Consider the following 12,340-nt stretch of genomic DNA (forward strand, 5'->3'; position numbering starts at 1 on the left):
CTCAATCAGCCTGAGCCTCCTGGTCCTCTCTTTTTAAACTGGGATCCTAGGACCTTCCTTTCAGGGCTGTTGAGGGGAGTAAATGAGAAAATGTTTGCGAAAGGCCTTGCTGAAGGTACACACCACATGGGTGCAGACTGTCCTGTGTTTGTGATCTTACTCTTTACCTGCAGAGTTAGGTGAACACCAGACCACTTGAATTTCTAGTTCTGCCATCTCCTGGCTATTTATAATTCTGGACAGCTTGATAACTTCTTGGGGCCTCAGTTTCCTCATTTGTAAAATGGAGACTAAATGCTCAATAAATAATAGGGTTAATGTTGGGACCAAAGGCAACGATGGAAGTCAATATGATTTTTTGATTGAGATTTCACTCATATAACATACAATTCAAAATTTAATGTGTACAATTCATCTGTTTTCAGTATATTCACAGTTATACAACCATCAGCACATCTCATTCCAGAACTTCTTTATTTCCTCAGAAAGAAACTCCATACTCATGTGCAGTCACTACCCATCCTACACCCCTTCCCAGTCCCAGGCAGCCACCAATCTTTCTGTCGGCATATATTTGTCTATCTGGACAGTTCATATTCACAGAATCAGAATATTTGTTCTTCTGTATCTGGGGGTTTTCACTTAGCACGTCTCTAAGATTCCTCCACGTTGTAGCATGGATCAGTACTTTATCCATAAAAAGAATGAATATTACACTGGAAAAAAGTATGGCTCTACCACATTTTATTTATCCGTTCGTTACCTGATAGAAATTTGGGCTATTTCCACTTTATGGTGATTATCAATAATGTCAATATGATTTTACGAATAGCATAGCATGTTGGGATTGCCTGGGAAACCTGAAAAAATTCACTGTAAGTTTTCATTATAAATAATATTAGTAATAACAATACCTAAGTGTGTGAAAAGAAATGCAGTGCAAGTCATTTGGGCGCCAAACGAGCGTGTGTGCGTGTGAATGTTTTGTTTTTGTCCCTAGAGCATGCCATGGTCATTCTTATGATATAGTCTTTTGAGCTTTAGGACTTGATGGCTCCCATGTGGAACTTAGCACTTAGGGTTCTGTGCCCAAAGGGAGACATATCTGATGCCAGAAGACAGACTAGACAGCGTTCAGGATGTTTAGAATCTTCACAAAACTGGGTTAGAAATAGGAGGTTGGGTGTGTGGAGTGTCGTTGAGTGTACCCTATCATATTAGGGCGACGGAGTGGAATACGACACGGTGTCTGCCCTCAAGCCTTCCAGTGTGGAGAGGACGACGAAGGAGGGGGTGATGACAGAATGAATGGGGCGCGCTGTGACGGGCCTAGCCCCCGAGATTGTAGGACAGTCCCCGTGCGGGGGAGATCACGCCGCAGCCATCTGACCCCTACCGCGTCTCTCTTTCCTAGCATGGTAAGGCACAAGGACGATGGCTGTTCCAAAGAAAAGGATGTGAAGAGCTGTCCCTGGGACGCTGGCTGTGACGGCCTCGCCAGCAGGCTCAGCATTTTGGACCGGCTGCTTCACACCCACCCCGTCTGGCTGCAGCTGAGCCTGAGCGAGGAGGAGGCGGCCGAGGTCCTCCAGTCCCAGCCTCCGGGGGTAAGACGCGGAACCACAGGGTGGGCAGCACTGCTGCATCCTTCCAGAGAGAGACTTGGGGTTCTAGAAAGTTCTTTGCAGCCTGTAGGGAACACGGCTTCCGATGCGTAACTGGGTTGCAATGCAGGGAAAGTCTGGAGCAGCTCCCAGGAACAGAGCCCTTCACAGTCTGTCTTTCTGACTCGATCTGCTCAGTTACCGTGGGCAGTGCAGGGCTCAGCAGGGTCACAGGGCACCTCGGTAATGAGGAGGGGCTGCTGGCCAGAGGCCCTGGGCCTCGCTTCTTAAGACCAGACTTTGAGGAACAGCCTGGTTGTGGGGTGTTACTTGTCCCTGATGTTTTACTTTCATTCTGAGCCTGGGAACCCTGCCAGGGCCCAACCATCATCCAACTTGGGACCCGACCTTCAAAAGTTCTTTGTCCATAGACGTGTCTGCTCTGGCCGATGATGGTGAGTTTCCTTGGGCTTTCTCAGTGGCTTTCCACATGGATCAAAGTCCAATTCAGTTTCTTCAGCTGCTACCTACTCAAGTCTGTCTCATCTTAATCAAGACCAGGCCACAACTCTATAGAACTTCCTAAAAAAAAAAAGTTATTCAGTGATTGGTATATCATTTGCTATCTAGTATGGTAGCCACTTGCCCCATGTGGCTATTTAAATTGATATTTATTAAATAAAATTAAACCAAACATTCAGTTCCTCCGTTCCACTAGCCACGGGAGGCTGCCGGATAGGATGGTGCAGAACATAGAACATCCCCTTCATCACAGCAAGTCCTGTTGGACAGTGCTTGTATTCAACGCCTGCTTCCAGAAAAAAGGGGTAACTACAATAAATCCCAGATCAAATCAGACTTGAAACAACACAGGGCAGGAGATAGAAGTTAAGAAGTAGATGGAAAGGCAAGGACAAAACTTCATCAGTAGCTGGCTGAGGAATGTTGTAACAATTGGGCGTGAAAGTAAACTTTTGGGTTTCCTTTCGGCCAGAGCCTGCCTGTCACCGCTCTTGGACTTATAAGTGAGTCTTTGTTTCTCATCTCACAGAAACAGACAGGACTGAGAACTCTGTTGGAACATGCTCAGGGTGACAGGCGCAGCATTTGATCACCTTTGCGGAGGGGTCCTTGGCCAGCACGCGGGGTTGTTCCCTCTGGGTTTTGGTCTGGATGAGCCAGAACCCCTTCTGCGAGGCCCCCACTTTTTGGAAGTGGAGTTGTCTGCTCCTGCTTTTCTGCCAAAAATTCTGAAGGAGGAGGCGGCCCTGTTGCTAGGCAGCCATTCCCCGTCTGGTGTGAGGCACGTCCATTCCTGCTGAGACCTGGCAGGGAACGAATCGGGCAGGATGTTCTCTCTAGCCACCTACTTGATCCCGGGCCAGGGCCCGCCTGATGAGATGGGGCGGGCTGAGGGCAGGGTGAGGACATGAGCAGCATGGACCAGGAGAGGCCAGATGCCCCAGAAGAAGCCTGAATGCTGAAAAGCAGGAAAAGCAGGTGCGAGAGGGAGATTGGAAAGACTGGCCATGGTGGCACGGGTCCCTGGGGTGTCCACCATCCTTGGTTAATGTTCAGCCTAAGACAGGGGCCTGCAAACTGTTTCTGTAGAGGACCAGAGTGTAAATATATTTGGCTTCGTGAGCCATACAGTCTCTGTCGCAACCACTCAACTCCGCCTTGTAATGCAGACGCAGCCAGAGATAATGTTGAATGAATGAGCGTGTCTGTGTTTCGCTAAAACTTTGTTTACAAGAACAGTTGGCAGGATGGATTTGGTCTGCGGGCCGTACATCACTGAGTCCTGATCAAAGGCTGCAGAGACTCAGGAAATAAGGCCTAGAGGTTGTGCTCTCCCTGACCCCCAAAGCTCAAAGAGATCCCCACCTGCATAAGGGAATATTATTTCTTTTCCACCAACCAGCAACTACCTCCCAGCAGTTCTTTGAGCTTTCACCCATCAGGATAGTATTTAGGAAACACTGGCTTCAATTTTGGAGTGTCCCAAGAACCTGGACTCCCAGAACTGGCTACTGGATAAATTCCATGGCTCCCTCCTCATGGTGCTAGGAGGAAACAAGGAACTCAAAGGTCTTCCTATTTCACTCCTTACCAAACACCCCATTCCCATAACTTTCCCTTCAAAAAATGTTTCTTAGGAGCGATTGACTGAACATACAGACCGAAGTGAAGATTAGGTAGAAAATATAAAGAATGGTAGGGGAACGAAGAGCACAGTTCAAATGCAGGGGAAAGAAGAGAAGGGGCTAAAGAACCAGGACAGTGTAGGATCCTTGGAGAAGGGTCCTGTACTACAAAGGGAACCAGGACTCAGCCAGGCCACTGCTCTGCACTCTAGGGAACCCTGTCTTGTGTGTCGTCTAGGTGAATGGTGCCCCCGTGCTCTCGATTTTGAATTATGCAGGGCACTGAATAGCAGTAGATGGCATACTTGCCTCTGCAGTGACGGAGGCCAGAAAGGTGTCCTGAGACATCAGGACTGGGAGTTGGGCTGGTTTAAAGCACGTGTCTGAAGACATCAGGACCTGGAGGGAGCTGTCGAAAGTGCAGTGAGTCGGGAGTAAACGGACCGCAAGCCTTGGTGTTGTCTGCGGTGAATTTCAGAGCACAGCTACCCACCTTCCAAACGGAGCAGCCGGATCTGGGCTCCAGGGGATTGTTGCCATGCCTGGTCTTGCCATGTCATCCCATTTTCCAAGAGAAGCTAGAAATTCAGATTTTAATGTGAAAAACAAAACAATAAAAACCCTCCTGTCTATTCGTTGTTGACAACAAATTCGAATCTCTATCGTAAATACACCCATGAGCCAAATTAGTCACTGAGCTCCCAATTATCACCCATAGTCTTGCCATGTTGCCTGTGTTTCAAATCCAGGTTTCATCAACCAAGATACCCATATAAGGCCAAGCTAGAGAACGTGTCATGCAAAAATAGTCACTGAACTGAAAATGCTTCTGCAGATTAAGGGAGCTCTTAGCTTATGGAGAAGGTTCTGTCCAAGGGAAAGTGGGATTCCATGGAAGTCAGTTACCAAGGAAATGCATCTATGGAATGCTTGCTGCATATCACCCCTTTCTCAGGGAACAGAGTGCCCTGCACTGAGCCTTGCAGTTCAGCTATAAAGGGGACTCTATTTGTGGGTGTTAGATATACAGAAAATCATATGCCCAGGTTCCAACCTTCTAGATGTTTCCTAAGCTTGAATTTTTTTCCCTCCTAGATTTTCCTGGTTCATAAATCCACCAAAATGCAGAAGAAAGTCCTCTCACTTCGCCTGCCCTGTGAATTTGGAGCCCCGCTCAAGGAATTTGCCATTAAGGAAAGCACATACAGTAAGTGGTCACTGGGTGGTCAGGTCCTGGTTGACAGGAGGGCCTCAGGCTTCTCGAGCAAGTGAAAAGATCCTGTGCTTTGAGGCAGACAGACATGGATCTGAGTTCTGTTCACTGATTGTCGTTTGTTCACTGATGGGGCAGGTAACATACCCTAGGAACCTCAGTTTTCTTGTCTGTATTTTGGGCTGATCGTAACCTCAGAGAGTTGTTAACAGTTCAGTTAAACAACCTATGTGCAAAGTGTGCTGCCTGTTGCTTGGCGTAGGGCAGAGGCTTAACGGGTTGGCTTCCTCACCTCCTTGCCGGGAAGCAGAGCATGGATTTGGTGCCCAGGTTTGCTGATGACTAAGCTGCGGGGCAGGCTGTCTCTATGGGATCTAATCCTGAAACATGTGTCTGCACATCTTTGTGAATAATCCTTGAGCAGATGTGTCCCTCCAGGCAATCGCTGCTCAGTTTTCTGTGAAATGCAGCAAATCAGAGGCAGGATCCATCCCTTTGGAAAAATTAACTGAAGTTTTGAGGGGAGAGCAGTGTTCAAATAGCATTGTTTTTCTTCCTGCTATTCTTTGGTTACTGGAAATGTGAAATATCAGGGGGCCAAGTTTTAAATTAAGAAGGGAACACATAGTTGTGAGGTATTGCCAGCCTCCCAGAAGGATTGGAAGAGAGATCTGCACCCCAAAGGGAAAGGCTTCATGGAAATCACAGGTTAGCAGGCTGAAGTGAGAAGGCCAGGGGAGCAGGTTTGGAAACCTGTTGACTGTTTCAATAGCGAGACTGAGTCCAGGATTCTCACTTCTCAGTTTTGACTGAAGGGAGCCTCGGTCCCTGCATTTGCAGAACCTGAAGGTATCAAGGTCAGTTTAAGGGCAGGTATGGAATTCTACTCAGACCGACCTTCCTAGTCTCACTCAGCCAAGTGGCTTTTAATTGAGTCTGGAGGAGACATCTCCAGCAGAAGTGAAACCCCCCAGCCTCAAGTTCAGCTGGGTCCCTAGATGTTTTCCTCTAGGTCTCTCAAGGTCACTGATGCCAGGGAAAAACTTCCACGTGCAGACCCAGGAATAGTCATGAAACCTGGTGAGTGATCCGTACCAGTTTATTTACATTAGGAAGTAATCAGAAGATAGATTTCAAACCTACCGTTTTAAAGATAATGAATTAAATATTAACTGGAAAAGGCAGTGCTGAATTGGCTTTCGGAAGTCTGCCAGCCAAGAACTTGTTTTTAAGTATCTTCTAATATCCAAAGTTAACCATGACAAGTTAGTCTGGAAACCCCATTAGTGACTTCTTGATGTTCTTCTTAGGTCCCTCCCAGCTAAAGGGTTTCCTCCCTCTTTTGTCAAGATCCCTGTCACTTCTGTATTCCTTCCCATGGCACTTAAAGTGGTTTGAAGAACTACTACGCACAAAGCAGGACGGTAGCCATAGCTAGTTGCCACAGGCCCTGGTCTCGCTGTGATGGCCCCTTCCCAGCACCTGTCTTCTCTACGAATTGAGAATTGAGGTGGATTAGAAAAGGAAGGACCTGCTATGAGAACACACAGCTATTTTGTCATAGCACCAGGAAAATGTGGTTTAATAATAAATACCACCTTATATTTGTATAGATTGTTTTCACATAAATTACTCCATTTTTTAAAAATTTCAGTTCCCACTACTACCCTTATGGCAGACAAGGAAAGTGCTATTATTGTCCATTTTACAGATGAGAAAACCAAGGCTTAGAGATGTTAACCCACCCCAAGTGGTTCCCTCCTTCTTAACTCACTAAATCGTGGCGCTCGTGCGTGTTTCTGTCGCTCTCTCGTGGTGTATGTGTGGAGGCATAGGTGTGTTTTGGCTGCTACAGAAATACCGGGTAAGCAAAATAATACCATATAAGCAAATAATAAGCAAAATAAATGAGGACATGGAGTGTTATAAAAGGGAGAAAACCTCATTTGCTTGAGGAAATGAGAAATCTTCACAAAGCTGAGGATATTTGGAGTGTTTGGGGAAGGATGACTGCCTGAGTGGCACCTCAGCCAAAATGGCATGAGGAGTGGTTGGCAAATACATGAATATCTGAAGCCAAACCTCACACTCTTCCACCATTTGGAAGACGTACAAAGTGGCACATATCTCGCCAGAACATCTCGTCTCTGTGAGGAAGCTCGTGAGCTTGGTGGTGGCAGTGGTGGTGGGTGGGGGCATTCTATGTAAATGGGCTTTAGAATTTTTCAGACTGAATTTAAACAGAAGCTGACTTATGGAGATCTTGTGTTATCTTCAGGCTTTGTGCGCCTTCTTCCCCGTGTCTTTACCAGACGTGGCCTGGTTTGGCACAGGGGAATGGAACCCTGGGGGTCCATCTCAGGAGGGCCAAGGGCAGTGGGGGCCTTGGTGTCCTCAAGCTCTGTCATATGCTGATGGCCTCTCACTCCAGCCAGACTCACCCCTTCACCCCTGCCCAACTTTGCATTCTGAACTTCAAAAAAAAAAGTTGTGCAATTTGAGTGTTCCCGTCTGTTTACCAGGATTGGAGCATGTGCTCCGAGTGAGTCAGGGGCTGAGTTTCTAGGCCATCTACTCTTCATGTCCCGTTTCCAGCTGACACTCACCCTCCTCACAACTGGTTCCGATAAGCCGCACAATAGTTGTTTGAGAGCCCTGGGATGGTCCCATGCATGCAGCAGGCGACAATGGAGGGGCTTTCCTTTCCTAGGACATGCTCAGGGACACTCAGCTGGTTTCCAAAATCTCTCTTTTCCAGCCTTTTCCCTGGAAGGCTCAGGAATCAGTTTTGCGGATTTATTCCGGCTCATTGCTTTCTACTGCATCAGCAGGTAAGGCCTCTCTTTCTCATGATTTTCAACACCTGCTTGGTTCGCAACGTAACTGGCCCGAGGCTTCTTGATTAAAACAGGGCAGAGGGATCTAGGAGGCTTCCACCTATTAGATGTCACTGGAAGGATTAGCTACTGAAATAAAATGGTCACCAAGTCCACTGTGCCAGGCTTAAGACCAAAATAATTACCCTTCCCCTTCTTAATGAAAAATCTTATTATTTAATATGATTATTGTTCCTCAGCGGCTCCCATGGCTCCTTTTATGTAGAACCATCGACTGGGGGAAACACACACATGCACGCACATGCGCCTACACACACACAGAGAGAAGGGGACCAGTGATGTGAACCTGTAACATTGGAAGGTCCTTGATACTTTTCCTGAAAACTCTTCAAGGGGCACAGTTCATTCTAAAAACGTGGGTTCCTTAAACCAGCCTATACATTGTGCATCACTGTCCTTCAGGGCTATTGGGTGCTCGTGTCCTTTCTATCACTAAAGCCACTGCTTCAGTCAACATGAAATTAAGCCAAAAATCATGAGGTTCACAAGTGTCAGGAGGGCGCGAGTTGCATGAGATTCTCTTCTTTCTTTCTTTTCTTTGTAGCCATCACAGTTTTTCCAATCAAGTGTTTTTTCAGCAATTAAGAACCCAAACCCTTTATCTGTGGAGACCGACATCCCCCACTCTGAGCTCAGTTGGCCTCCTTTGCTTTTCTGTGTGACTGTTGCGGCTGAAAGAGTGGCGGGGGGCACGGGCTACTAATGGTTGTTTTCAAAGATCACGTCTCACAGCCATCTCTTACTTGGGATGGGTTTATTTTATGCTAATTTAAGAGTCAGGTTTTTTCTCAAAGACTGAGTTAGATGTTCCTTGTGTCTGTTGGACTAGGCCCTTCAGGGGCAGGCACTAAGCTGTTTGCTCTGGGAGGCCACCAGGCCAGGGGAAGCCACACAATCAATGGCTTTAGGGTGGGAGATCATTTCAGAGGGGCATCCCTGTGAAGCCTGCCAAGGTGTGGGCAGGAGCCCTTGGCTTGTGTGAGGAAATCTGCTGCCCCAAGATGGGAGGCGGGTGGAGGAACCTCCACCTTCCCCAGGGGACCGCACCTGGTCTGGCTGGAGGCTGCCCAGGCCCTGGGAGTGAATTTCAACACTTAACATGCCGGTTACAGGTGAAGTTGGCCAGTGGATCACTCTTCATAGTTTGCTTGTTGGTGACTGTGCTGTTGCTGTGAAAGATTGTCACACCTATACCACAGCATTTGGCAGCAACACACAAAAGATGCCATCTCTCCCCTCAGTGTTCATAATAGCCCGGATGCCTCTGTCCAGGCTGTTCGATGATTGAAGGAGGTAAAGTGCATGAAAGCCTTTTATAAACTACAAAGCAGGATGTGAATATAAGGTGCTTACAGAAAAATCCCTGCCTCATTTTATGACTAGGGAGACCTGAGATTCATTTTCCTACTTTTTTCCAAAATGCAGAGGTTCTTGATGTTTTTGTTTCCCCTTTTCATCATGTTACTCATTTACTTAAATCTGTGTTCTTAAATGACTTGATCCAGTCCTACCAAAATATTTGCAAAATGTTCTAGTTTGTTCGAAGTACATGAGTATTTCAAGGCAAGAAGGTGACTGGACTGTCGGCTCTGGTATTACACAAGCACACGTGCACCAGTCACGAGAATTCACGGATCACTAAGCCTGTGCTTTGCCACATCAGGAGGGCACTTTGCAAAGCAGAGTTGAGAATACCAACGGCGGCGCACACCATGGCCAGCAGTGCCCCGTAGCCCTCTGTCCGTTTGGTGTAATCAGTGTCGTGAAGGGCGCTGCCTCACAAGCTTCTACCAGAATCGCCGGGACTCTGTTAGAATGGAGATTCCGACCGAGGGGGTCTGGACAGCGCCTGAGGTCCCATTTCCAGCAAGGCCCAGGTGATGAGGCCATTGCTGTTGATCCTAAACTGCACTTTGAGTAGCAAGGGGTTAGCAGAAATAATTATCATTATTAATTATTAAATGTGATTATAATTTCAGGGGCTTTCTGCATCTGCGCTAGGCACCACACATACATCAGTTCTCATCCTCATGGTAACCCTGAAATTAAGATCGTGAAGACTGTGTGGCTTGGAGAGAGTGAGAGACTTGCCCACATTCAGTGAACCAGTAGCAGACACTGGATTTGAATCCAGGCCTGCCGTGATACCAAAGCTGATATTTCCCCACTAGCCAGCACAGATCCACACACTTGGGGTCCAACACACCTGGGTTCCACTTCATCCCACATCAGCTCTGTGAGTGGGTGCGGGGACCGATCCATCTTTGTCATTCCTATGGTCCTAATCTATGGAATGGGGGACATGTCCATTTCCTCCCAGGGTGTATGTGGGCCCCACATAAGGTAAAGTACTTGGTGCAGTGAAGTAGTAAGAGTTCAATAAAGTTAGTTTTCTCCCCTTTAGAAATACACATATAGAGCAAAGTTAAAATAAAAAATAAATTTAGAGTATGCATGTGCTAAGACTCTCGGGTGAAATGTTTATACCTGAGATAGCTTTATTTTGTCAGTGATGCAAATTTTAGCAACAGGGCCCCTTTACTTATCAGGGTGTAGGTGAGAAGGGGGTGCCCCCATGTGTGTGTGTGTGTGAGTGCTTACCTGTGTGCTTGGAGGAGATGCTGGGCTGTGCCCTGGCTGGCACAGTGGGAGAGGACTTATGGACAACATCTAATTTTCTAGTAGATCAAAGCCAAAAACCACCCATTAGCAAATGGCAGGTGTGGTTTCCTGTCATATATGTCATTAAGAAAAACCCAAAACAGTCATGTGATATTTAGGCTATAGGTACTGCATTGGGCAAGGTAAGAGCTGAAAATATACCTAGGTTGGCTTTGTTGTATGTGGCTTTTCTCCCCCAAATTGCCTAATGAAAGTAGATATGAATTAAGTTGGTGCAGCCATAAAAACATATATTTGCATGATCTGTCGGCGTTACAGAGTTCTGGTTCCCACTGATCTTCATGTGAGATTATAATCAGGGTCAGCATGTCTCCCAGGGTCAGACAGCAGCTATTACAGATGCTGCCATCCCCTGCGGCTCCACCTGCTTCATCTGGAACAGATGCAAGGGGACAAGTAAAAGGCGGTGCCCACAGCCTTTGGGGGCAGGTGAAAGGGTCTCTGAAAGCAGGAGGTGACCCAGGCGTGACACCCCAGGAAACAGGAGCCTCCTGTCACCTCCTAGCATTTTTGTCAGCAGTGTGTTAGAGCCCTCATGACACTAGTACACTTTATTTATGTTTTGCTCTTTTCATTGACCTTTCTCATTTGTTATTCACTGTCAGCAGCTTCAAGTGTTCCAGAATTCTCAGTCATCCAGATTTAATCTGACACAGCCTAGAATGTTGCCTAATCTCATTGTAAACAACATGTTTTTTGGTATAGTCTTTCTCTTCAATGGAAATTTTCAGGGCATCTTGTGTAGACAAAACACAGGCAGAAGCTGCAAGCTGTGTCCCTCACTCCACGGTGGCCCCTCGCCGTTCTTCATATGTGCCAGACTCTCTCCTACCCTGGGGCCTCTGCACCTCCTGCTCCCTCTGCCTGGCAAGTTCTTTTCCTCGCAGTTTACTCCCTGGCCACCTTTAGATCTTCAGTCAAGTGTGATCTACTCATGGGGCCTTCCCTGGCCAACGCTCACACTTGACCACCCTTTATGATTCCCCCTTTGCACTTTATTCTTATCCATGGCACACATTCCCCTCTCACATATTCTATGAATCGCACAATTGTTTATTGTCTGTTGTCCACTGGAATGGAGCTCCATGCAGGTGGCGTCTTTTGTCTGTTTATTTTCACACCACCTGGAACAGTGTCCGGCACATCATAGATGACTATAAACACTTGTTGAATTAATGAATTCATTGCAAGACCAATATCACCACTAAAAACCATACACCATTGTTACTGAACATTCATCCATTCATGTACTCAAAACACACTTTCTCCCTGTCTGTATCAGGTGAGGCATTGCGCCGAGCCCTGTGGGGAATCAGCTTAGAGCATGGCCCTCACCCTTGTATATGAAATGAGCACACGTTTATCAAGCCTGCCTTTACCCTTTCTGAGGAAGCAGGAGATCACGGTCCATGCGTTTACTAGGGGCGAGCGACACTATGCCCTGGATATGGAAGCACCCTGGCGTCAGCTCAGCATTTTCTTGTTGGGCCTGTTAGTCTGCGATGCTGCAATGCATGTGTTGGCCGGTCTGTGCTGCTTGGGGGCCGGGTTGGTGTGTGAGGTCCTGTAGATTTGTCTTCCTGCTCCAAGTGTGATCACAGGACAGCAGCATCGCCTGGGAGCTTGGCACAAATGCCCAATCTCCAGCCTCATCCCGACCTTCTGAGTCCGAGTACGCAGCATAGCAAGACGCCCGGGGTTCATGTGCGCTGCCTTGAAACACAAGAGGAAGTCTCATCTCAATATTCACTGAGAATCTGCCATGTGTAAGGCAGTGGGGTAATACATGTTGGTTTA

General features: G+C 47.2%; 1 protein-coding gene across 3 annotated transcripts in view; it reads left to right on the plus strand.

The window, feature by feature from the left end:
• RIN2 (Ras and Rab interactor 2) overlaps positions 1 to 12,340 on the plus strand; it is a 105,424-nt gene that overhangs the window by 66,157 nt on the left and 26,927 nt on the right. For all 3 annotated transcript variants that reach the window (XM_087818890.1, XM_087818892.1, XM_087818891.1), the window contains 3 exons: positions 1,415 to 1,607; positions 4,847 to 4,958; positions 7,723 to 7,795. In XM_087818890.1, coding sequence (XP_087675016.1) covers positions 1,415 to 1,607; positions 4,847 to 4,958; positions 7,723 to 7,795 — 378 coding nt within the window. The remainder of the gene's footprint in view (positions 1 to 1,414; positions 1,608 to 4,846; positions 4,959 to 7,722; positions 7,796 to 12,340) is intronic.

The sequence above is a fragment of the Miniopterus natalensis genome, chromosome 7, assembly GCF_054644295.1.
Source record: "Miniopterus natalensis isolate mMinNat1 chromosome 7, mMinNat1.hap1, whole genome shotgun sequence".
Lineage (NCBI taxonomy): Eukaryota > Metazoa > Chordata > Mammalia > Chiroptera > Miniopteridae > Miniopterus > Miniopterus natalensis.